The sequence below is a fragment of the Dysidea avara genome, chromosome 1 (genome assembly GCF_963678975.1).
Source record: "Dysidea avara chromosome 1, odDysAvar1.4, whole genome shotgun sequence".
Classification (NCBI taxonomy): domain Eukaryota; kingdom Metazoa; phylum Porifera; class Demospongiae; order Dictyoceratida; family Dysideidae; genus Dysidea; species Dysidea avara.
The window spans coordinates 20,705,448-20,731,312 of record NC_089272.1 but is presented as its reverse complement, the minus strand read 5'-3'; the positions used below and the strand labels follow the sequence as shown (position 1 = coordinate 20,731,312).

Below are 25,865 nucleotides of genomic sequence, written 5' to 3'. Positions count from 1 at the left end.
TCCACTAGAATAGCAGCACAAGGCATCAATCCCTAACAATGGTCATTCTGGATCAGCTGTTTACTGGCTATTGATGCAGTAAAAATACTCAAAGAATACATGAACAAAACTGCATCCATGCCTTAATTTCAATTATGGAAATGTCTTTTCAACAAAAAAGGTTTTAGCAATCTGTTTTTGAAGAGAGGGGCCTCTTTGAAATATCTGAAAATTAAAACTACCTGCACTATACAGTATACTGTGTATTTTTTTGTTTGAATAGATAATCTATGCAGAAACAGTGGCAATTCTCCAAGAACAGCACACATAGCACTCAAATCCTGCAGACGTTGGTGTCAATTTACATATTAGTGACTAAACCAGGCTTTCACACACATACAATTCCTTGAATTTAACCGCTTGAAACTTGACCACTGAGTAAGCTGTTGGCTTACAATTTTCACACAATTCTTTCAGTGCATTGAGCAATAACAGGTCAAAATTTGAAAGTGATAGCATACTCCTATATTGAGTTATGGTGTCCTTTAAAGTCATAAAGCTGGATGAATGTGGAAGTCTGGTTTTGTCAAATACAGTCATAGTTCTGACAAATGGTAATGTACATCAGCGTCCCACACTATAGATCTGTTTTCCATCCCAGTTTTGTCCTAGTGAGCCTTCTTTCCAGTAGCTTTTTACCTCTCTTCTCGGTTTTCAACTTTTTATGTCAGCATCATAAAATCATTGTAAAGCATACCACAAAAGCCTAACCATGTACACATAGACTAAATAAATAACTTTGATTAGAGTACAAGTAGTATTCACGATGTATATTCTAAGATAGCACAAATTAATGCAAGCATGTGATGGTTATATAGCAAAGAGCAGAAAAACTTGAAATGTATTTTATTCACATCATAATTGCAAAACTTGATTGTATGCATAATGTATCTACCACTGTACAAGCTATTACGCTTACTTTTCATGCATCTTCAACAATGTCTTAACTTGCTCTTCATGTAATGATAACAGTACGGCAGCAGTTTCATTATATCGCTAATAAATAAAGTACATAACTACAGCTCAGCAGTACTAGGCAATGCTGACTACTTAAATACTGTTGTTACAATAGCAGTATAACAAAAGTGAGCTAACTTGTGCATACTAGTAAAGTCTTTTCTAGGTGGTCATGTTCTTCCAAACTAAAGGAGTTGTATTAATATATGGCTGGTAAGCCCCGGAAAACCAGTCTTATTACCAGATTTGACTTTTACTGCATACATACATACATACATAAGTACTATACAGCAACATAATTACTAAATTTATAACCACCAAAGTTAAGTAGTCTGCTTTGTTGGTGACTTTTCCAGGCCCACCCATGAATGGTCTGATGGAGCTTAGGCCAACCCTAGAGATAACTAGATCTGACAGCATAGTTTTGTGGTGTTGGATAAAGACCTGTACTGTATTTTTCCTTGGTTTTGAGCCTTTACTACTAACTTTCTCTTCCAGCTGTGTTTTCTTCTTCTATGATAAAAGAACCCTCAGTCCTCAATGCCACCCTCAAAAACCACCCTGATTGGATCTTATCTAATTTCACAAACTATCTAAAATGTCAGGAAACCTGGCTGTTATTATATATACTTGTGCAATGAATGCTCTGAAGGATAAAGAAGTATTGTAAAACATGCAAAAAGTTTGGTAGACATAAAGTCAAGCTACACTACACATTGAAAAGCAACATTTTAATTAGGAGATCGGACTGGTTTTCCCATAGACACATTTGCAAATTTAGATGCCAGTTATTTCAAAGCACTTTTCAAACAACAGCAATACCAATAATGATCCTACGTATGTATCCCAATCATTGATAACCACTAGCCCTACAACTCAGCATTTGTGTAGTGTGCACAGCTACACAATAGTTATATCATACTTATTACAAAACAATAACTAAAAATATTATTTACATGGCAGACTAATTCCTAGGGATCAAGTGTATCATAGACTTGACACACTTAACCATATAGATTCAGCTACATAAAAATCACCCCTAAGAGAGTTCAGCTATAGGAAGTCAAGTTTGGTACAAACAAGCCACCCTGTAGAGAGTTCAGCTACAAACATTACATGCTGTATGTTATGAGTCTCTCTGTAGAGAGATCAGCTAGGTCAAAAGTCATCCTGTAGACATTCCATCTAGGGGTACAGTACTGGAGTCACCTTGTAAAGAAAGAGTTCAGCTACGTAAAAATGCCACTCTGTAGAGAGTTCAGCTACAAACAGATCATTCTGTAGAGTTCAGCTCACTGTGTAAAAACAAGTCAACCTGTAGAGAGTTCATGTGATAATTTATAGAAACAATTGTAAAATTGTTATGACTATAAATAGTTCAAATGGACATCAGAAATAAAATAATCTGCACTCCGCCTTATTCTTGTAGTAAAAAGGAAGCTCTAAAGCTGGTCTGTGCAATCGCAATGAAGAATTAATATTTATACCAAAAGAACCAAGCTGTGAAAAAGTGTGTGGCCCCCCAAATAGCCAGGGTGAAAAGATGTGAAATCCAAGGTGGCAGCCAAGAATTGGCTGTAATGGTAGGATAGTGGCAAAGTTTTATTTACAACAATTCAGTGTTTCACTCTACAAGCTTCACTAGGATTCAGCACCAAATTTACCTGAATTGTTGTTAAAATTTTTGCCCATCACAGCCATTTCTTGGCCACCATCTTGAATTTCACTTTTTTTTTACATCCTGGTTTTTTGGGGAGGGCTGTTTTGATATATAGTATAACTGGATGCCTGGTAACACATTTTAAAATAACAAAAATACCTCTTCACTAATTTTAAACTGAAGTCGGAATTCTTCATCACCACGATCAGAATGTAATACATCTCCTTCAGGAAGCTTCTTTGATTGCTTTACATAATAAATGTAATAACATATGTTAATTAGCAGTTGTATTAATAGTAACAGTACATGATCTCTTAAAATTTACAGTAACTAGCTGTGTGGGAAAATCCCTACTTTGGTAATGAAAAGTATACATATTCCAACAAACCTATCTACCATCATGTCTTTTGTTCACTACTTATTAATGCAACGATTCTTACTTCAGCTGCAGTCTTTAATTAGTTTTTAATTATACTAGAAGAACTTACTGGTTCTAATGATTTAGCTCTTAACATCTTTAAGTCAATTCCACTACTTGAAGGTCTCTGCAAGTTCATTAAATCATGAAAACTAATTTTGACAAAAACAATTTACAGGTTTAAGAGCACGTCCTATTGCACCATATTCTTTATCCATTTTCTTGTTAAACTTCACCATACGCTGTAGATATATAGTACCATTAATTATGATCACAAGACATTTAGTTACTATTACCTCTTAGATGTGCTTACCTTGCTGTTGGTGACTACAACGTCACTAGGTTTAATAGCAGGAATATTACGAGTTTTCACTTTATTGAGCATATCATTGTCAATCTCTAATGTAGCTAAATAAGTAGCTCAAAACAACATTTATTATCCAAGTACAGTAACTCACTTAGAGATATTCTCGCAATTCGAGTCTTGGGTAATTCCATATCTTCAGTGTTTATATCCTAAGAAATATTCAACAAGTATTATAAATGTAGTATCACATAAATATATTAGCTACAGTACTAATGTAGGTTTATTGTAAACAAACCGCCACCATGTTTCTGTATAGTATTAAATATGTAATCATATCCAAAAAATACAGGCATACTTTATCATTTTAATATCTAACAGCCATTGAAACACAATGGATGAAATTCTGCATGCTATAATACGTATGTGAAAAATATGAAAAAAAATGATTGCTCCATTATTCAATGAAGCAATTATCAAATCAAAAAACCTACAACCCCTCTAGTTCACATATTCACGAAGAGCTTGGCTATTTTTGCTTTGTGTCTGTACTTATTTGTGGCTGCAGGGTGAAATGTTTGTAGCTGAATTCTCATCAGGGTGACTTGTTTGTGGCTGAACCTTCCACAGAGTGATTGTTTGTAGCTGAAATTTCTACACAGTGACTTGTTTGCAGCTGAACTCTCTCAAAGGTAACTTTTAAAGCTGAACTCTACAGGTGACTTGTTTGTGGCTGAACTCTCAACAGGGTGATTTGTTTGTAGCTGAACTCCCTACAGGGTGACTTGCTTGTGGCTCAACTCTTCACAGGGTGACTTGTTTGTAGCTGAAAGAACTCGCTACACAGTGACTTGTTTGTAGCTGAACACTCTACTGGGTAACTTTTTTTTTGCTGAGCTCTACAAGTGACTTGTCCTCCCCACAGGTGACTTGTTTGTTGCTGAATTCTCTACAGGGTGACTTGTCTGTAGACTTGTTTGCAACTGAACTCTCTACAGGGTAATTTGTTTGTAGCTGAACTCTCTACAGGGTGAATTGATTGTAGCTGAACTCTCCACAGGGTGACTTGAACTCTCTACAGGGTGATTTGATTGTAGCTGAATGTTCTAATACAGTGACTTAATATGTAGCTGAATGTTCTATTAGGGTGACTGCATTTTTAGAGTATCTTGATCGCGCACTTGTTGACTTTCATAGTGTAACTCAGTGGTTTTTAATCTCATTCCTTGTAAACTACTGAAAGATCATTCTAAAATAATTATTCTACTGCTCTATCTATTTTCAGCTGATTCCATTAGCTAGTTTGCCTGGTAGGCGTGACAAGTTATACTTTTTTATTAACAAAACTCTATCATGCACTTTTTTACACATAATTGGAGTTTTTGTAATAACTCCATGACTGTTGATGTAATTCCACAGAAGATTTTCACTATGATGGTTATTCCATGTACAGATCAATTTTAAAGTTATTCCATCAAGTGGTTTACCCTGGAAGCGTGACAATAAATCACTGTTGGAGTTTTGAAAAATCATGCATAACTCCCTTGTTTTTTGTTTGATCTGTACCAAAATTGGACTGTAAATGTGGTTGTCATGCCCTTCCAAATGGTACGAAAATCAACCAAAGCACGCACAAATTATTATGATCTTTCTAAAGTGTGCGAAAAGAAGAAGATTATAAGGAGAAAAGATGAAGAAAATAAGACAAATTTTGAAGGCATGTATCACAGTGATGAATGGGTAGATTCACCTAAACTTTTGAATGGGAGGTGCCCTATCCCAAGGTAGTTTCTACAGCAAAAATAGTTAATTTCTGTCCAGTTATTATTGAGCTACGGATGCGTGAAAATAGTGTTTTCTTGGTTTCTGTAAATACACAGTTGTCTGTTGTGCGCCTGCACTAGCTGTACTTGGCCACACAACATCTAAGACATAATAATCATTTGGGCAATGCATGGATGCGTACTTCTACCCACCACATGTCAGCCATTGAGCAGACCATGAAACAACACAAGGAAGACAACTAGATTTATATACGTAAGCAAGTAACTTATAGTCCTAAATACGTAATTTAATGTACATTAGGTGACCAGATCTGCAAAAACCTGATACAATCGTGCATTTTTCCAAGTTCCTGTTTATTAATTATTTTTAATCTATTCAGTCAAATAGAAGTTTCAGCCTGATATGGCAATACTGCTAGGAGTTACAGACCTACAAAGTAGCAACAATAGAAAAATTTATTTGTACAGCAAGTATAGGGAAAATAAATTACAGGTGCTTACTAAAATGATTGTAACTTATGAGTAGAATTACACACAAAGTTGAAATTTACACCATCCTGTTTGGTATGAGTAGAGGAATCGATTACTAGGTAAATTTTTCCTTGAATCACCTTTCTAAACTACATACAAATGCAAAATTAGTGAAGAAAGATCAATCACAAACTACTGTATAGACATGGCTTAAACAAATGTGCATAACTTCTGGATCCTTGTGTCAACTGCAAAGATTTTCAAGTTCCTTTTAAGTGGGCATATAGAATGATATCCAGGTTTTGATTGTTAGGCCCTCTTGTCACTAAGAACAAAGCATTAAAAAATTATGGATTTTTTTCAATAATAATCAAATTCCACCCATTGTGTTCAGTGCTTTAAATCATAAATTTAGGCTTGCGTGATAGTGTCGGTTTTTTGCAGATCTGGTCACATTAGCTTATTTACTGTCCCAATAGCAAAGTTACCCTGTAGTAGGCTCAATGTAGGCTATGTAAAACCAAAAACTAGATCCCACAATTGCATTTTTTTAATTGTGTGTAATGATGTATGAATAATGTTCTGAACTCTATTAGCCCACACTATTGAAACTACTATCAATCATTAGATACTGAATCAGATGTATAAAACAAACAGGGTGAATGTTTGTGAGTTCTTTCACTTATTGGGTGAGTATGCCTAGAGTGATAAATACCACTACCTTGTCTAGTTTTGCTGATAATTACAACCTAACCCCTCAGGCTTGCAGCCCTTGGGCTTTTGGGTGTGTATTATCAGCAAAATCAGCTGTGGTACATGTGTTTCTTTATGCTGCATTCATATAGTCAGAGCTCCAAGAATGTTAGTGTAAGTCACCATTTATCGAACAGATTTTAACAAATGCTTATATTTCCTCAACATACAGACTTCTTGGTTGGACTATTCAATAGAATGACCTTTGGTCTCTTTGGGTACCAAGTTGTAAGTAAATCATACCAGCACATTGCGAGTTATTGGCAAAACCTCAGACCTTATTGTTTGCCATTTCTTGAACACCAGTATGTAATATTGAACAACTCAATGACAGTTCGCATATTACTTGCTAGGGAATTACCCTGTCACTTTGAGGTTTCTATGAGATATCCTGACTCCAAAGTGAAGTGGTCACTACGTTTCGCTTTCAGCTATGTTCAACCCATTACACAGTGCTACAAATGAAGAACAATAGGAGATGCACCTCTGCAATCAACCCAGTCACCACTAAAAATATGGTGATGTTTTGCGTGCCCCAACTATCAATTATTGATTCGAAAGTGGAGTGGCATTACGCTCTGCTTTCACCTATTTAGCATTACAATGAAGTATCAGAAGTGCCCCTGCAATCAATCCAGTCATCATGGAAAATACGGATGATTTCCATTTATAAATATAGGGAAGCCATGCATTGTGCTACCACAAATCAACACCTTGGGCAGTCAGCAAAAAAGGGGACACAAAGGAGGACAAAGGTAAGTCCATGATGGGTGCATTGTATATACTGTGGTATGCCAAAAGGCATATCTAGGGATGAAGTGATGTTGAACAATCAAAACAAATCAAGCCTGTAGCCTTAGCCGCTATCGAGTTACGCTTGTCCGAAGGCATCAGGCAGGCAGGCAGGCAGGCAGGCAGGCAGGCAGGCAGGCAGGCAGGCAGGCAGGCAGGCAGGCAGGCAGGCAGGCAGGCAGGCAGGCAGGCAGGCAGGCAGGCAGGCAGGCAGGCAGGCAGGCAGGCAGGCAGGCAGGCAGGCAGGCAGGCAGGCAGGCAGGCAGGCAGGCAGGCAGGCAGGCAGGCAGGCAGGCAGGCAGGCAGGCAGGCAGGCAGGCAGGCAGGCAGGCAGGCAGGCAGGCAGGCAGGCAGGCAGGCAGGCAGGCAGGCAGGCAGGCAGGCAGGCAGGCAGGCAGGCAGGCAGGCAGGCAGGCAGGCAGGCAGGCAGGCAGGCAGGCAGGCAGGCAGGCAGGCAGGCAGGCAGGCAGGCAGGCAGGCAGGCAGGCAGGCAGGCAGGCAGGCAGGCAGGCAGGCAGGCAGGCAGGCAGGCAGGCAGGCAGGCAGGCAGGCAGGCAGGCAGGCAGGCAGGCAGGCAGGCAGGCAGGCAGGCAGGCAGGCAGGCAGGCAGGCAGGCAGGCAGGCAGGCAGGCAGGCAGGCAGGCAGGCAGGCAGGCAGGCAGGCAGGCAGTCAGTAGAAAATAAATATTTTTAAAAAGTTTTGTAACAACCTATTGGAAGCATTTATGGTCATACTGAAGGTACTTTTGGGCTTGGTTATACCTAGCCAATACTGCCAAGGTGCCAGGATGGTATTGTAAAGCTTGTTTTTGGGTGATGTTTTTTGGCCAGAATGACCCAAACCTTTGTGATCCCTACTTTACAGCACGTACGGTACTACGATACTACTGTACTGTATGATATTTGTACATACATTAGTATAAACATATGTATACAATAATTAAATAGATTAATATATGAATGTACTGTATATACACACATACATGTACCTACCACAGCTTTCCCACAAGATGCTGACAGACTGCGAGGGCGTTGCATATCAGTAACAAAATCTTTTTAAAGAGATAAAAGCAGTAACTACTGTATGTGCGCTTTATACGTGCAAAGAATACCATAGATCATCAACCCTTTAAAGATCAACAATATGGATCATATAACTGCATTAGTACAAGGTAATGTATTCACACCTCAGATCAAAGCCTGTGTAGCTTTGTATCACAAATTCTACTGGTTCTGAAATGTTTACATAATATACGGATGCACACTTATTATACCTGTACATATCTTATCCATCATGACTGCCACCTTTGATTTCACAACTTTTTCACTCAGAGTTTTGAAGGCCACACCCTTTTTATACAGCTTGGCTGTTTTTGCATGGATTCCACTTCTTTTTGTATTTTAAATATATACCCCAAAGCCAACCATACACTGGCTTTGATGTTTGTTAATATAATATATTAATCTTAATACAGGATTATATGAAAGGCAAAAGCCTGTAAGTCCTGGTCCCAATACTTCTAACTATTATAGCTACAGTTCAGTATAAAGTTATCTTTGTTGTGCTTGTCAAGGGTTGCTTTACACTCATTGGTTGATGTTTTTACACAAATAAATGTTCTCCTTATCTACAGATGCAATGACGATAATATAAGACAAACTACTGCTCTACCAATACAGAAAAATACCTGCCAATCCGATACCAAAGGATCTATGTTAAAACTGATAATTGTTCTATAATTATGTGCTTGCTTGTTCATGGCTATACAACTATAGTGCCTGTATATATTTGCAATAGTATTTTATAACAAAGTAAATTACTTCGAAGTAAATGACTTCACTGTTTGCTTATTAGGATTTTGCAGTGACTGTTCTATTAGAGTATCATGCAAAGCATGATAAGTTGCAGGTGTTCAATGTTTAATAAAGCAAATCCTGTACCTTTTGTGCTAGAATATGATTTCCAGTGTGTTGTCACAAATTTTACTAGCATAGCACTTATTATGATGATGATAATTCCGCTGATCTGGCTATACTATCGGCCTTGATTCCATGAAATACTAGAGAAGTTACATTGGTAATGTATTGTAGAGTATACTTTACGTTTGTAATACTCTAATAGAGTGCACATTCTTTACGAGGATTTCTAATAGAACGCACATAATATTATGTGACTGGATTTGCGAAAAGGGGTCATCCACACACATCCAATTCTATGGATTTGGAGGACCATAACTCAGTTGTCAAAGTAGCTATGAAACACAAAATTTTTCCATCAATTAACCTATGTTGGTTCTCACAACAGCCCAAATTTCAAGGCAATAGCTTATTGTAATTTGGTATATTGGATGTGTGTGGAAGACTCCTTTTCGCAAATCCAGTCACATAATTGTAATGTTCTAGATTTCCATTGGTACAGTACAGCTCAAAGGTAATGTCGCGAGTATACACATGCGAGTAATGCTCGCATCTTCTCGCAGGATCATTCTTTTGCAATGTACTGTACAATACCTGTGGAATATCGCGTGGATATGCACTAGCCACGCGAGAAACTCACCACACATGAGAACACTTGCTACTGAGTTTAGTAACTTCTTACAACACTTTAATCACATAAACATTTGTGATCGGTCCCATAATTATGTTCGTACAAGCCTAGCTACTGTAGCTAATTATTCAGTAGAATGCAATAAACGCATGCCTGGGCCCGCAGAACACAATGGGTGGAATATTTACGAAAACGAAAAAAGAATCCATAAATTCTAAAGCGCTTGTTTCACAATGAAAGAAAGTCATAACACCAAAAACCTTGGCAGCATCGTGATCCCAAAAGCAAGAGGAGTTCCAGAGTCTTTGTTTCGTATCAGTACTCTCAAGGAGACAGAAGATATCAGCGTTAGTCTGCCTTGCGTTAGATGAGCGGTTCACTATCGCTTTTTCTCACGTTCATTTACCTTCGCTAGTCCCCCGTGGACGTAGGAAAGGCCTGGAAGACAAAACTTACCCAGCAATGGATTTGCTTGTTCATGGAGAATTTGATGGTGCAGGTTGCATCTTGGTAGAGGACTGCATCTGTATGTTATGATCGTTTTATTTAACGCCTGTAGTTTATTGTCACTGTACAAATCGATTTTTGGCTGTTAGCACTTCATAGACCCTTTGTAGTGCTGTAAATTCGAAATTTCTTGACTTCTAGAGTTGAAACTTCGGTTGATCATTCCTTTAACTATCTAGATAAAGAAAATACAAATTAGAAAAATGCACTAACTGGGAGTTCTGTGGCATTACTTGGCGACCAATCCATCTAGGTTTACGGTAGCTATACTGCTAGCTACAGCACTGACTGTAGTCTGAGACAGAGTCAAGGTCAAGTCAGTAGCTAAGTTACCAAGTATTCGGTAGCTACAACACAGGCATTGCAATAGGAGACTTCACAGCTGGTGGAACTGAGCCAGTGCCGCCTCCCAAGACCATAGGTGAGACCTGTTATCTGGTCTTGCGTGACGCTCTCGAGTAAAGTTAGCTATCGTGGAACATTACCGTAGCCTTGCTGCATCCACATGGGTCACTCGAGCGTACGTCATGCGCGTCATGTGTGTACATGCTACGTTACCCGTGAGCTGTACTGTAGATCTATGAAATTATGAACTTTTACTACTGAGTAGGTTTTAGGTAGAAATTAAGTGAGATGAACAGCTGTGATAGCAGAAGCTTAGTGGTTAAGGATTTGGATGTTCAGTATGGAGGTCCCTGGTTTGAATGCTGGTAAGTTTTTTTCTCGACATTTTTATCCTGCAGTGACTGTTCTATTAGAGTATTCCAGCCCCACGATTTACAGTTGTTTGGATTTTTCCTAGTAACTCTATAGCTGTCAATGGAATTTCTTTCCTATACACATACCAATTTTAAAATTAGGTGTGACAACAAGTCGGCCTTTTTAAATGCAAATAATCACTCATAGCTCTATGATTATTAATCCGATTTGGACCAAACTTGGTATGTGATTGTTTTGCAATACATTCTTAATTAAAGTGAACCAAAGCTCAAGAAAATTGAGCTACACATTTGCATTTATAATGGTATTAGCAAAGTGTATGAAAAGAATAATCTAAGCCCCCTGAGCCCCTTAAATGAAGAAAAATAAAAATGAAGCCAAATTTTGAAAGCTCATATTTCATGATTGCATTAGATTGCATTAAGCAATATTGTTCAAATTTGGTATACGGGGTACTGAAGGTAGAGGACATTTGCAGTATAAAAATGATTCTAGTTTGAGAATGGAGCATGGAGCTACATGCGAGTATATATGTGTGAAAATCATGGTTTGTTTCTTCCTGTAAATATACTCACGGTATGGCGGACTGACTTTCTTGGCCTCATTAACTCAAGATATTGCACAATTAGATGTACATATTAAGTATCATGTTAACTGATTCCTAAGATTTCTTATGCCCAATGTAGCCATACATCTTGAGATCAATAAGGATTAAGTTTTTGGTATAGTATTGTGAAAGTTTTCAGAGTAAGTTCTTTGACTGAAATGGAGAAATTTTAGAAAGTTAACAGGTTAGTTCTACATTACTACTGTTGTAGTAAATACTACACACCTGGCTCAGTGTTAGATGACATGTGCTTAACCATGCCATGAGTGGGGAAAGCTTGTTCATCCATGACTATAATTTACTAGTGCAATTAAAACTTGTAAATGTAAAGTGAAGTGGGATTCCAGCAATAAAAATGAAACAAGAAATAATATGAATAATAGTAGCTATTACAATATAGCTGTATGTGGGAAATCAATGCTAAAGTAACATAATATATGTGACTGGATTTGCGAAAAGGGGTCTTCAACACACATCCAATATACCAACTTTGACAATTCATACCTTAAAATTACAATACGCTATTGGCTTGAAATTTGGGCTGTACTGAGAACCAACATAGGTTAATTGGTGGAGAAAGTTTACGGTTTGTATGTACTTTGCCAACTGTGTTATGGTCTTCCAAATTCATAGAATTGGATGTGTGTGGAAGACCCCTTTTCGCAAATCCGGTCACATATATAGCTTTGTCATATGTGGGAAAAGTGAGATTTTTCCACATGCATACGTATAGTTTTCACTGGAACCCTGATTTACTGCACTAATTTGTTAGTTTTTTTTTGTTATAGCATATCTACGATATGCACACGTGGCAGTGACTGCTTTATTAGACCATCTCGAGTGAGCTATGTTATACTCTGTAAATTATAAAGGGTTTGGTTGTCATGTCTGGTTTTCTACAGAACAAGTTGGTATTGTGCTACTTATAAAAACCAGGTACCGTGCAGCTATTTTTGATGTGCAATAATACATAATTAATTTATTGCAATTCTCGGATTTCATACTTCATGAAATTTTTGTAATTCTTCAATTACGTTGCTATGCACTGCTAAGGAAGCACTGCTTAAACAAACCGCTTTTAACAACATATTACGCACAGAAATATCTTCTAAACTGTTTTATAGTGTGACTAGCGTGTTTTTTCCCACAAATTCTCTCGACACAGCCTCAAAGCTGCTCTTCATTTTTGTTCATGTATGTAAGGGATATGCCCTCTTTCAATTCGAAGCGATAGGCTATTCCTGGTAGTGTACGAAGCCTGCACCGTTGTTTTTCAGTTGCTAAATGCCTGAAAACCTCAAGGGGAAGGTAGTCTGAGGAAAGTCGCCACACCCGTATTTCAGTCTGTCAAAAAGAAACCACCTCAGAGCAAAGTTCACCTGTGCAGAAGGTTAATACAGACTTCATTTCACTTTTACTTCTTACATAAAAGCTGCTTTTACCATTATTTAACGATTTTGCTCATGTGGGTGTGTACGGACAAACATAGGTAGGTAGATAGGTAGGTAGGTACACACACACACACACACACACACACACACACACACACACACACACACACACACACACACACACACACACACACACACACACACACACACACACACACACACACACTTTTACAAAAACAATTTCAGTAAACCAGGCGCGCACCCACTGTGGGCGCGCACCTGGTTTAAAACTGTAACTGATTGCAGCTAAATTACGTATTAAGGGGTATGGTCACCATGCTCTATTATGTAAGGGTGTGTGTGATAGCATGTTCTTATCCTTTAAGTGGTGTGGAAACAATGTAATAATTTAATTACTACAGCTACAGGTATTTACTGCCACTTACAGTAGCGTAAGCACTTGAAATAGTTTTGGAGAGTCTTATTACAGTCTTCTGAGGAAATGTTTGATATAGAAAATTAATGCCTCAGTTTGGTTTCCTTGTATATGTGAAGAAGAATACAATCAATGTAATTGAAGATAGAAGAGAAAGACAAAGAGCAGAAGGTAGATACTCAGAAAAGGCACATACCACAGGTGAGTTTGTTACTGTGGTCAGAAGTGGTGACTGTGCACTGCTTTGTTTGGCTTCTAGCCTTGCGACTGAGATCAGGCTGGCTGGCAGGGTGGTAGACCAAAAGTTGGATTTGAGCTATTTTTTTTTAAAGTCAGTATTCGGCCTACTGTGGTTTCTTCGTTTTGATGCTGGATGTGATGCTATGTAGATGCAACAAGATTACCCCATAAATTCACATGTAATATTTCTACATGTATGATGGTTTTTAATAGCAGAATTTTGGTGGGCATCATTCAGGATAACAGTACTACTGCACTGTTTGATTTATGGCTATGATTATTATAGTGAGTAGTTAGCTACACTTGAAACAAAGTTACCATTAAACTTGTGTTACGATGTCCTGTGCTTATTTTTTCACTGTATAAAACCACAGTCAAGCTTTTTGTATACTTGCATCATTACATGTATGCTCGAATCCTCAGTACAGTCGACTGCATATGTGCTTGATCATTTCATTCAGTTCTCTAATAAAACAAAAGAGGTACTTTATTTTGAGAGTTTGAAGTTGTTTAATGTACTTGCATAATTAAGGCAAGCCGAATTATTATGCAATGTTCAAACCCGTGTACAGTAACGTCTTGTTGCTATTCTTAATTATGTCGTTATTCAGTATCCACTGTCGAAATTTGTTCAAATACGATACAAAATTACACTCATGCAGGGTTCCAGCAGTTTCCCACACATGTAGATAATTCACCCATGTGGCACATAGGTTGTTTTCAAATCAACACGAATGTATAATTTAGGTATGTACGTACTTTATGGGTGGCAACTGTTAAGGGCAATTACTATAGCTATTATACAGCAAGCTAGAAAGAATGGAGAACTGATTAACTGAAAATACTGTAAAGCTGTTTTTGTAACCAAGAGTGTTTCTCTAATGGAAAGTAGTAATAATGTAAGGCAAATAGGATGAAATTCAGACTGCTGCACATTTAGTATAGTAGCTATTAGAAGGTAAGTATTACAAGAAATCAAGGAAATACAGCCATAAACTATGTAACATGATTACCTGTCCAGTGATCAGGAACAAAGTCTTCAATCTTAATGAAGACAAACAAAGAAGTCAACAGTAGTGGTTGACTATGCTTGTCTCTTAAGGTAACAAAACGATATCCAGATCTTATCATTGATAATGGTAGTACTCTCTGGCCAATAAGATCACCCTTGTCATCTGCTACTGAAATCCGTAACAAGCACATCTCTGGTAGAATGACCTACATAGAGCAAAAAGTACAAAAGTTTGTGAAAGGATCATTAATAAATAACTTGGCAACCTTTTTAAACACAAAAGTCTCATCATGATTGTTCCATTCAGGATGAGGACCAACTTGATAACGTGTCTTCATCACTCCCTTACGAACAGTGTCCACTGGTAACCCAAACATCTCAATATCCACCATGTTAAGTCGTTCAGACAAGAACAATCCTGATAGTATCTAATTAACAACACTTGATTACTGCATTGATACTTTTAATTACATACGTTGATCATACATCATACACATGTGAGTATGTACCTGCACGAACCTTTATGGTAATCTTACTGGGCACAGTGTCCCCATAACGTTGATCAAACATGTTGAATGGTATCACTTTAGCATGCTGTAATATTGATGGTTTTAATATATATCTAATACAAAAAAAGATGGGATATACTTCTATGAGTAGACAGCATTTAAAACAAGAACTCACCCACACTTCAAATTCTGTTCAAATTTTGCAAAATTCAGCTGCATGGGTAGGTCTACATACACATACATTATGTACCAACAAAATTCATGAGTTGTGTGCGTAATGCAAGCACACACACTGTTAAATACATACATAATATTATGTATTACATACTGTACATAATATTATGTATTACATACTGTACATGATGGCTTGCATATACGTAGTTGTTTTTTTTTAACATAATATAATACATTTTTGATTGTTTTTGTACATCTGATTCAGTTGCATGCACTTGAATGCATTTCACCTTAATCCTTATAATGCATTTTTACATCTAGAGGTAGTTTAAATGCAGAACACAAAAAATATTAAATTTCATAATAATGTGCGGTCCAGATTAAATCTAACAAAACTTGGTAGCAAATGCTGCAGTATTTATTACAGCACTGAAAAGGCCATGTGTGCCTTCATAACTTGACTAAGGTTAAACTGTGGGCTTGATTTCTTCACTGTTTGATATCACTTCGGCCAGAGATGTGTTTTATCCACCGACAATGCATGCATTATGGGCTTACCTTTGTTCTCCTTCGTGTCCTATTTCTTTCTCCACTACTGTGGAGGTGTTGATTGGCAGTAATGCGTTGTGGTTTCAATACATTTGCAGAGGCACTTCTCACCTACACCTGCTGATATACTAATGGAGGTTGAATCTGTAATTCAGCAATGGCTATAGAATGAAGTGGAGATTAATTGAAAGATCAAGATACTCTAATTGAGCAGAAAATTGATATAGATTTAGTGACATGAAAAGGAACAGCATTGTTGGAAAACAATTGTATAGAATTTTCAGATTATTCACTGGGGAAAAGAAATATTATATAGCAGACTAGATAATGTAAAATTTCAAATGTAGATACTTATACTGCTAGTCTCTGGTTGGTTTTCTGACCAAGGGAATTTGGGTGCATAAGATGCATCCTTGATAGAAATCACAATATGATTGTTATTTTGTTAGTGTATGTTTGCATGCATAACTTTATTAGAGAGGCTATAATTGCATTAATGTACTGATTCATACAAGAAAATGGCTATCTATTAAGTGTTAAGCCATTAAAATGTTTGTGGTCTGTCAGTAGCTGGGAGCTACACCCTGCATCAGTAATTCAACACTGCTCTTTGAAACTGTCCTTTGAAAAATCTTGGCTGCACCCCTGTATGCAATGATTTACCAGTAACGAATTATTTTATTACAAAAATGTAAACAAAAAGTACAATAAACAATTAGAAATTTTACATTTGAGTAGAAGAAAAGCAAGAAAACAAGGGAGGTCATCTACACCTACAGCTATACTAGTTAACAACATTTAATTCCTACTTGAGTAATATACTGCCTGTCTATATGCATGACTGAAGTAGGGATTAAATGTCAACTAGTATAGCTGCAGATATAGTTTGTTTTATTGTTTTTTTTTGTTGTTTGTTTTGTTTCGGGTCTATGATCCCTACTCAAAAGTCCCAAAGGATTGCTTTGGATAGTTTCTGACACTTTAAAAGGTCATGCATAGAATCCATTATCCATACTTAATTCAATACAACACCATTTAATACTTACAAGGAGAGAGCAGGTGGGTTTCAAATGTATGATTAAAACAGGAAATTACAATTAAAATAATAATTACCTGGTGTCTGATAATTTAATGCAACAATCTGACAACCAGCACTCCAGTACCACTGAAATTATAGCAATGATAAACTGTGAACAATACATTAACTAGACTAACATCTGGTAGGTAGTTGGATGAGTTAATCCTCTTTCCAGCTGGATAAATACGAGTAAACTGACGAGCATTATATCTGATATGTTAAGGGCATTTGTTGCTCATATAGTAATATTTCCCAACCAGACCTTTCCTTGGCCACATACCTTAATTGTAGCACAACTTATTTTTATAGCATGGATCCATAGTGTTCTTTAGTTGTCGTTTTTTTTTTGTCTTTTTTTAAAAACTAGGAACTTGTTCACAACAGGTTGACGGTCAACTATAGACCAATGTCTGATTTCTGGAACATATTTCTGGAAAAGTGAGTCTTTTACATATCTAGATGCCTTGCAGCCCGTCTGTTCATCTGTCCTACAATGTGTGCGAGGTGAAAGAAAGCTTACAGAATAATGATGCAATATATTGGCTTTTACAGATTTTTGAGATGGTAAGAACTGTAATATTACCATGCCTACTGGAAGGGTACATTAAATTTTGTTATTGGCAGGAGAAACAATGAAGTGCTTAAAAAACAGCCTGTACTGTTGCATATTGAGGAGTGTCGGAAGAAGAATTGTGAAAGAATGCTCTATTAAGTAGAAATATACACAAGTTTCACTTTTTTTTATACTGAGATGTTCTGTGCTAAATAAATTATAAAAAGATAATTAGTAAACAGATTTATAAAATTAATTACCCCTCAGGCGAATGTAAATTGTAGCACAACATCAAATGTGACTGGATTTTGGAAAAACGATCCAAATCACACATTAGAAGTTTCGAGATAAACGGTTTTAAAGAATTAAAGCCAGCATAACTCTCCAACGATAGCAAGCACGCGTATGAAATTTACACAAAAGATGCATCAATCTGTTACCTTTCAAGCCACTTCCAGTACTTGTAGCTGCTTGTACAGTTTCCCGCCAAATAAGATTGAAAATCTGAGCAGTTGGACGAGCGAAGTAGTATCACGAGTGCTCACAAAGGGGTGGAGGCTGGGGGTGGCGGGGAGGGCAAAAGATAGGCCTCAAAATGGAGGCAGACCACGATTGGAGTCCAGACACGAGATTACAGGGCTGTGCTGGCTCCTTAGTGGCTGATATGTAGCAAAATCTACAGAGAACACGTCTGGCCAACATTATAAGGCTGTCCACCAGTAAACCACTGATTCTTGCCAAGCCAGGTCCTTCACAAGGCCTGAAACCGCCATTTGGGCACTCCACACCACCCAGAAAAGACGTCTATTAAAACCAGCCTCGTGTAGTTTGAGTAGTGCTGAGGGTCAAAACTTGTAGTACGATAGTGTAGCTATCCACTGGTGGTGTTAGTTTGATTTTGCCTGATGTGCGATTTGGTTCGGTTCTGTAAAATCTGATCACAAATTATGTTGCTTTGTATGTGATAAGCAACGTAGGTTGCACTTAATAGTGAAGTAAAAACAACCTTTAACAGTATACTGTACATACACAGAACAAGTTACTGTACATACACAGAACAAGTTTACACAGCAATAAGTAATAGTCAGACACTCGTAATAAGTGTCCAAGTGTTTTACACAATAGCATAGAAGCAGTGTGTTAGTATAAAAAGTTCCCATTACAAACACCAAGGATATTTCAGTGAGCAAAAGATGTGAGGTTACCCAAGCCATGGAGTGTGAACAAAGGTTTGTGAAGTTGATATAAAGTGTATTTGAGGCATAGATACGTGTGAATGGCAGTGAATGTGAATAGTCAGTGCCAGCATGGCTGTCTAGGTCTACAGAATGCACTTTAATATGGCAAAGGCCACAAGCTGAATTAATGGCTTATCTGATTAACCAGCTACCACAAAGGTCTAATTCCCATTGCAGATAACAGCATACCTGAGTGTAATTTCTTACTTACAATCCGTTCGCAATCACATCATTTCCTTTGGTGTTCACTAATGTGCTAAATACTAATTGTCCACAAGAGTTAGCGCTAACTGTATTACTGTGGGCCACATTGTGCCGGGTTGTAAACAACTGTCCTATTGAGTCTGGTGTCTTACCAGTAAGACACCTGATACCAGGAATCTTAATAAATAAGAGACCTCCACACAGCAAAGAAAACACTGCATGCCATTGTCTAACACATAGAGATTGATTAAATAAGGATACTTTGCAAACTCAACAGGCTTAGCTGATAGAACTTGCAATGCTTTATCTTCATCCATTGATGCTACATAATTACAGTGATTTCGCTCTAAACATGGTAACAAAACAAAGTTAATAAGAACAATGATAATAACAATAAACAAACATATGAAAAATACAAACATATGAAAAATACATGTACATTCATATGACAATGTAATTTCATACTCACTTTCAGCAGCTTCAAAGCCTTCAAATTTAGCAGCAGTACAATAGTTCAACATCTCAACTAGTGGTCCACCAACCAATGCCATACCTTCACTAACATGACGCTATGAAGAACAAAATGCACTGTATGCACACATTACAAATAGGACAATCTCATTAGCAAAGCCCACATTGTTTGCACCATCACCCTTAATATCTTTTCGCGGCCTAAATGTTATCTACTGTGTCCAACGAATCTACTACCACAGTTTAAACCAACATTAGCATAAGCAATCGATTATCGGCCAGGTTGTATGCCAACCTATGGGATTCTTGTTTTAATAGAACAAGATATGCACAAACTGTTTACACCCAGCGATAAGCAATTTAATACTCTAGGTGTCCACAACGGACCAGCTCCCCAGGCATTGGCATTCTTCAGTAGCATCCGGCCAAAGACACAGTGTATGGCATCAATTATTGACCATTGACGTCGTTTATCGTCCACTTGTTAACTTGCGTACATCAATTATCGTCTGGTTTGAGGTATTTTGCTTGGCATTCCCACACAATTCAAAACCAAATTTTGCTAATAGTACAAAATAGTTTACCAATACTAATTGTAATTCCACCCAAATTTCAAGTAAGTCTTATACGCGATTTTCGAAATACAGTTAAACTAATTTCTAATAAAACAAACACTTCAGTATTTTAATGCTTTAAACACATTTTAAAACAAATTACACAGCACTAATATTTCATCAGAGATGTTACAAAGATCAGCACAGTAATCCTGGTGCCACTGAGAGGAACCATAGCTACTTTGCTTTCTGCCATATGGCAATGTAACCAATGACGTACAAGCTATTTGTCCTTAAATAATAACCAACAACCTCTATCCACTGTGTATGGGATTCTTATCCACTATGTACACCTTGCTCCGGAGCAGTGTAACATATCTTCAACACTTGACAGCATGTGACAACCCTGCAACCCTCTAAAACCAAGCCTACTGGTGTCTGAAAGTTGGTGTGTGTTATTTTACAAACACACCCTTGCTTTTGTAATAAATTCTCTGCTATTTAGATAGTCTTACAATACTTTACTTTTGATTCACCCAACTTTCTGAGCTATTTCCTCCTATGTATCTCCATGCTCATCACTTCCAACTGTTACAGAGGGTCCTTCTGTCTTTTTTGCCCACATAAATGACCAGAAACGGCAGCCACTAATCCATCGTGGTTAAAACTACCTTCAACAGTACAAAGGATGCAAATTCCAAGTCCTATCAGTGGTGACTTCCTCAAAAACAGATGCGCATATGTCTAAACATAGTGTAAACAAACATTATTCCACTAGGAAGGGTGATTATTCTGGCAGAGTCAATCACTAGAGCCTTTTGAATTACTGCAGCCAGTCCTTTCTTACGTTGAACATTGTGTGTAGGCTCAGTGTGTACTACAACAACAGAAACAACACAGACAAAGCTCAGTATGCTACTAATACCATTTTCATGCCAAGAATAACAGACTAGCGTATACAAAATAAGTCATGAACAAACCTGTCGTCATTCACCAACAGTACAACATGACAAAAGTTGATTTAAACTGCTAGAACAGCAAAACAAGGCAGCACGAGGCAGCTTAGTGTAGCAAAATTCCGTTTTTGAATCCAGATTCTATACGACGATAATAGATGTCAAATTGGCCGATAATAGACGTTGGTCAATAATTGATTGCTTACGCTATACGCAGTGGGAAAGCATAGAATTTCAAATACACTTATTAGACTGAAACCCCATCGTTTATCCTACACCAAAACGTACAATAAATGCTGTGATACAGTATACATAGTCTATGGTATCCACGTGTTAAGCTGGATTCCATACTGGATTCTCAAAAACATTTAATAACTTATGGATACAATTACACACGACCTTGAAATTTGGCTCATTTATAGCACTGCTTGACCTGCTAAAAATAATGTAAAATCTGTTTTTCAAATGTCCGACACAATATTTACAATTTTCACCATACATATTCTATGGGGAAGCCATAAAAGTGTCATGTCTATCACAACCCTTTCCTGAGCTTGTAATGGAGCCATATCGCATGTGTCTGTTGTCAACACCTTTACTGTCACCTTTAATCATCCGATCGGCCAAAATGTTAATTCTCATTTTTAACTGTTTCTCAAGATCCAGCTCAACTTGTACATACTATAGCTAGTGCATTAATGTGTTTGCTGTGTTCAAAAAGTATATAAAAAGCTGGAATATTTTAAAAACCTGTCAATAGACAGTATACGTGTACACTACATGCTAATTCAAGCTAAAAGACTAACCATCTGGTAATTTCTTATTACTTCTTCAGAGCAGCCAGGACCTAAGGCAATTTCCTCAGTATCATGTTCCTAATTGAAAATACACACATGTAAGCACATCTTGTTAAGTGCATGCGCTCAAATGTTTTACAGTTTACATCGGGTGCACTCGAATCTAATTGCAATATACTGTAGTTACTACTTGATAATTCTAATTAATTATTGTATTTAATCAATAAGTAATTACTAATTTACATAGCTTGGTAATTATTATACATGTTTCTATAAGATCACAATACACTCTAGAGAGAAATAACTTCTAAGCTGATCTATATTATGTTTCTTTATAGTACATACGTATGCTGCAAGAATCCCACATGTTTATGCAAAGGAAGGTGTTAGCTGCAAAAACCTTAGTATCATCATATTTCCTAAGTTAGAAAATCTTTGTTTTGTGTCAGCACTCCTAAGGAGATGCAAGATATGAGCATTAGTTTCGATGTGCACTCATTTGTGTCCCACAGTTTTCATCTTTACCCTGGTCATTGAAATGACCTGGTAGTCTTAACTTACCCAGCAATCAATTTACCTGTTTATGGGGAACATGATGATGCAAGTTATATCTCCATACAAAACTGCAGTATAACCTTAGTGTTTACTGGTAATAAAGTGTTTGTAATTTGTTTTCCATATTATCACTGTACAAATAGATACCACTTTTTAGCACTGTAGCTTCTAATGGTGTTGGCTTCTAGGGCTAAATATTCGTTTGGCCATTCTTTTAAATGTAATAAAATAGAATTTGCAAAATGTGTGAACATGTGTGGTTCTTGCAGATCCGGTCACACATATAGTTTGGCTCGTATAGAGTGGAAACAGACATATATGCAGACACAATTAATAAAATCACAAATGGAAGTACATGATTATATGCCATGTAATCCACAATTGCATTCAGCATGTGTTGTATGAAAACATAATTTTAATTATCAGATGGTACTAAAAGATACCTGTAGTTTTACAATTGAAGATACATGGCTCATATCAGCTACTCTTGAATAACTAATGCTTCGTATAGCATTCCTTTTCACATGAGATCTAAAAATCAACAACTTTAGTGAAGACAATGTACCTGTTTATAATGTATGCTGTATACCCAGGAAGTCATAATTATTTTTTAAATTTCATGATATGTCACAAATATAATTTATAGGATTGTTCAACTGTAAAATCAACTTTCTAGCCAGACATAGTTAAAACAGAGTTACCTACATATGCTATCTCCACCTGAAGGAAGGAAGGAAGGAAAGTCTGTTTGGAGGAGTAACACTTCTGTTACCATTTTCAGCATCTGTTTTTAAAACAGTACAATTGTGTGCCGTGACTTAGAAAAGGCTTAGTACAGTGGTAAGATAGACAGGTGATAGACTAAGAGATATGGGGTTCTACTTCAGCTATAAAATGGCAACAATATTTTTGAACAACTTATATGGATACACTTTTATTCTGCTGTAGTTGGTCATTTTCTTAGGCTATATCAATACACTGGAACCTCGTTAGTCTGGACCACCTAGCATTCAGATAACTGAAAAGACTATAAGTCGAAAGTTTTATGTAAAATTACCTTAAAACAAATACTTTTGAACATTTCAACTACTCTAATAGAACACTCACTTCTCTAATATAACAATCATTTTTGGGGTTCGGTTAACTGAACATTCAGATAATCAAGATTCCACTGTATATTAAACATAAAGCTAAAAAGCTGCTTGTCTATCTATCCACATTCTTTCTTCGGGCTGTTTACTTTGCAACCAAAGCAGGTATTGACATTAAAATTAATTTTTTGTTACTTTCAAGTTTGCTGTTAAAATTGCTATGTACTTTTGTTCATTCTCTACAGTGCATTAAAGGCATTGGTGTAGAGGATACTTTCCTGTCAAAATCACATACAGCTCTGGCATTAGTGCATAGAACTGTTAACCCAAAAGTAATGATGCACTGATACTGATACTAGTATCGGCCCTATTTTGGTGATAAAAGCTATAAATTCCTGATACCAACCGATAATGTAAATGTGACTGAATTTAAGAAAATTACCCATATGGGCATGCATGAAATTAGAATTTTCATATTTAGTGGCCTGCTAATAGGCACAGTTTTAAAAATATTAATAATTTAAGGTACTGAGAATGGCTTACAACCATTACCAAGTAGATTTGTACTATAAAGTTCGCAATTTGATAATTAAATATTTTAGGTGTCAAATGCACCATATGGGTGACTTTCCAAGATTTGGTCACAAATGATGTCATTTAATTACTTTTCATGATGGCGGCATTAATAGCACAGTTGAGTAAAAGCTGATCTAAGCCATGAGAGAATTCTTTGAAAGAAGCCAGTTACTAGCATTATTAGTACAATGGAAATGGGAGTAGCCACAAAATAAGATTCATTGAAGCCATATGCTATGACTTCAGTGAATACGCTATAACTGTAGTTGATGAGATTAGCAACTGTGTTAGTTAGCTGCTTTATTAGCTACTATTAGAATTACTAGCTGTTTCTTGTGAATAATGCCTGTGTGGCAAAGTATTGGTATTGGATCGGTATCAGCCATTTCTGCCTCAAATGTGTCAGTATTGGATCGGTAGTGAAAAAGTGGTATCAGTGCATCACTACCCAAAGGTCTAGGGTTTGATTCCTGTCTATGACAACCTTTTTTGACACATTGTCATAACATACCATTTTCACACATTAGATATTCTAGTTATTGCTCAGTAGTCTTTGCACATATCTACATAATTCATGCTCAAAATACAATGCAAATTAGCTGGCTACCTAAAGAGTGTAACCTTTGCTAGTCCACTACAGCATATTGAAGGTCTTATGTTGAGAAAACTTGAGTATTTGACTCCATGAATTGTACATTATGTTAGTTTTTAACTTCTAACTCTATAGCTGTCACTGCAACTTCTTTTAAATCACATAAGGTTTGAGTTATGATGGTTAACCTAAGAAATGACAGATTTTAAAGATGTTTCCATAAGTGGTTCACCCTGCAGGCCTGATAAATTTTTAATACAAAATTAATAATCATTCAAAATTCTATGAATGCCATCAAATTCACACCAAACTTGTTACATGAGTTTACCTCAAAACATCCTTAATGTACAGTGTATGCCAAATTTTACAGAAATCAAGTGTCGTTTATATTGGTTTTGTAAAGTGTGCAAAAAGATGACTTTCTTTGCCATATGACACACTACGTTGATAACACTCAGTGATGGTTCTATCAGAGTATTACAGTAATTGAAATGTTGTTGGACATGAAACGTGAAAAATCCCATGCCATATCTATCAGAATAGCAAGGTGCTCTGATCTATATTGTTAAACATAATTGGTTGATGTATGTGTACTTAAAAACTTACTAATACACCACATACTGTAACAATAGTAATAGTACCTACCGTCGTTTCAGTGTGTAGTCTGGCACTATCCATTTCTCCTCATCAGCTGCAGGTAGTGTAGCATTTTCAACTGTTTGTATAATAAATATAGTCAGTGCATAATTATGTATTTATGTTATGTACCATTTTCATCAATAGAAGACAATGAAATTTTTGTAGACTTCTCCTTCTTCTCAGTGTTACTTAATTCCAAGGAAGAATTGTTATCACTTATCTCCACAGTATCTAGATCCATCTCTATGTAGCAACGTATGAACATAAAGTCAACTGTTGGAACAATACTGCATCAAAAGGAAGATAGTGCTAGACATAATTATAATTAGTTTTGGACACTCTGACTATCAATTACTGAAAGTGAAGTGTCCACTATATTTCATTTTCAGATATTTTCAGCCTGTTACACAGCATTACAAATGAAGAACAGTATGAGAAGTGCCTATCCAGTCACTATGGCAGATATGGATGATTCCTGTTTTAAATGCACCATAGTAGTCAACCACGGGTAAGCCATTTTCCACACCATAAATCGATACTTTGGGCTGCCAGCAAAATAATGAGACACAGAAGAATACAAGTTTCATTGTATGTGCTATGGCATGCCAAAAGGCACCAGTTGGGTTGAAGCAATGCTTAGCAGTGAAAAAGTCAAGCCAGTGTCATTATAGTGAAGGAATTAGTCAGTCA

The 25,865-nt window shown here is 36.9% G+C and overlaps 1 protein-coding gene across 3 annotated transcripts in view; it reads right to left on the bottom strand.

Moving 5' to 3' along the window:
• LOC136258763 (1-phosphatidylinositol 4,5-bisphosphate phosphodiesterase beta-4-like) overlaps nucleotides 1-25,865 on the bottom strand; it is an 84,660-nt gene that overhangs the window by 22,463 nt on the left and 36,332 nt on the right. The window contains exons 18-37 of one of the 3 annotated variants that reach the window (XR_010702991.1): nucleotides 25,305-25,418; nucleotides 25,182-25,251; nucleotides 22,721-22,808; nucleotides 21,732-21,800; nucleotides 19,414-19,513; nucleotides 19,206-19,290; nucleotides 17,087-17,159; nucleotides 16,985-17,036; nucleotides 15,324-15,375; nucleotides 15,159-15,261; nucleotides 14,906-15,067; nucleotides 14,641-14,845; nucleotides 8,172-8,230; nucleotides 3,533-3,590; nucleotides 3,388-3,482; nucleotides 3,251-3,316; nucleotides 3,145-3,201; nucleotides 2,816-2,902; nucleotides 959-1,035; nucleotides 603-745 (exon numbers count right to left, since the gene is read on the bottom strand). Coding sequence is in view for 2 of the 3 variants with exons in the window: in XM_066052121.1 (XP_065908193.1) it covers nucleotides 959-1,035; nucleotides 2,816-2,902; nucleotides 3,145-3,201; nucleotides 3,251-3,316; nucleotides 3,388-3,482; nucleotides 3,533-3,590; nucleotides 8,172-8,230; nucleotides 14,641-14,845; nucleotides 14,906-15,067; nucleotides 15,159-15,261; nucleotides 15,324-15,375; nucleotides 16,985-17,036; nucleotides 17,087-17,159; nucleotides 19,206-19,290; nucleotides 19,414-19,513; nucleotides 21,732-21,800; nucleotides 22,721-22,808; nucleotides 25,182-25,251; nucleotides 25,305-25,418 (1,672 nt within the window). In the remaining variant the exon portion in view is untranslated. The remainder of the gene's footprint in view (nucleotides 1-602; nucleotides 746-958; nucleotides 1,036-2,815; nucleotides 2,903-3,144; nucleotides 3,202-3,250; nucleotides 3,317-3,387; nucleotides 3,483-3,532; nucleotides 3,591-8,171; nucleotides 8,231-14,640; nucleotides 14,846-14,905; nucleotides 15,068-15,158; nucleotides 15,262-15,323; nucleotides 15,376-16,984; nucleotides 17,037-17,086; nucleotides 17,160-19,205; nucleotides 19,291-19,413; nucleotides 19,514-21,731; nucleotides 21,801-22,720; nucleotides 22,809-25,181; nucleotides 25,252-25,304; nucleotides 25,419-25,865) is intronic. The other 2 variants (XM_066052121.1, XM_066052128.1) reach the window with 2 other exon arrangements.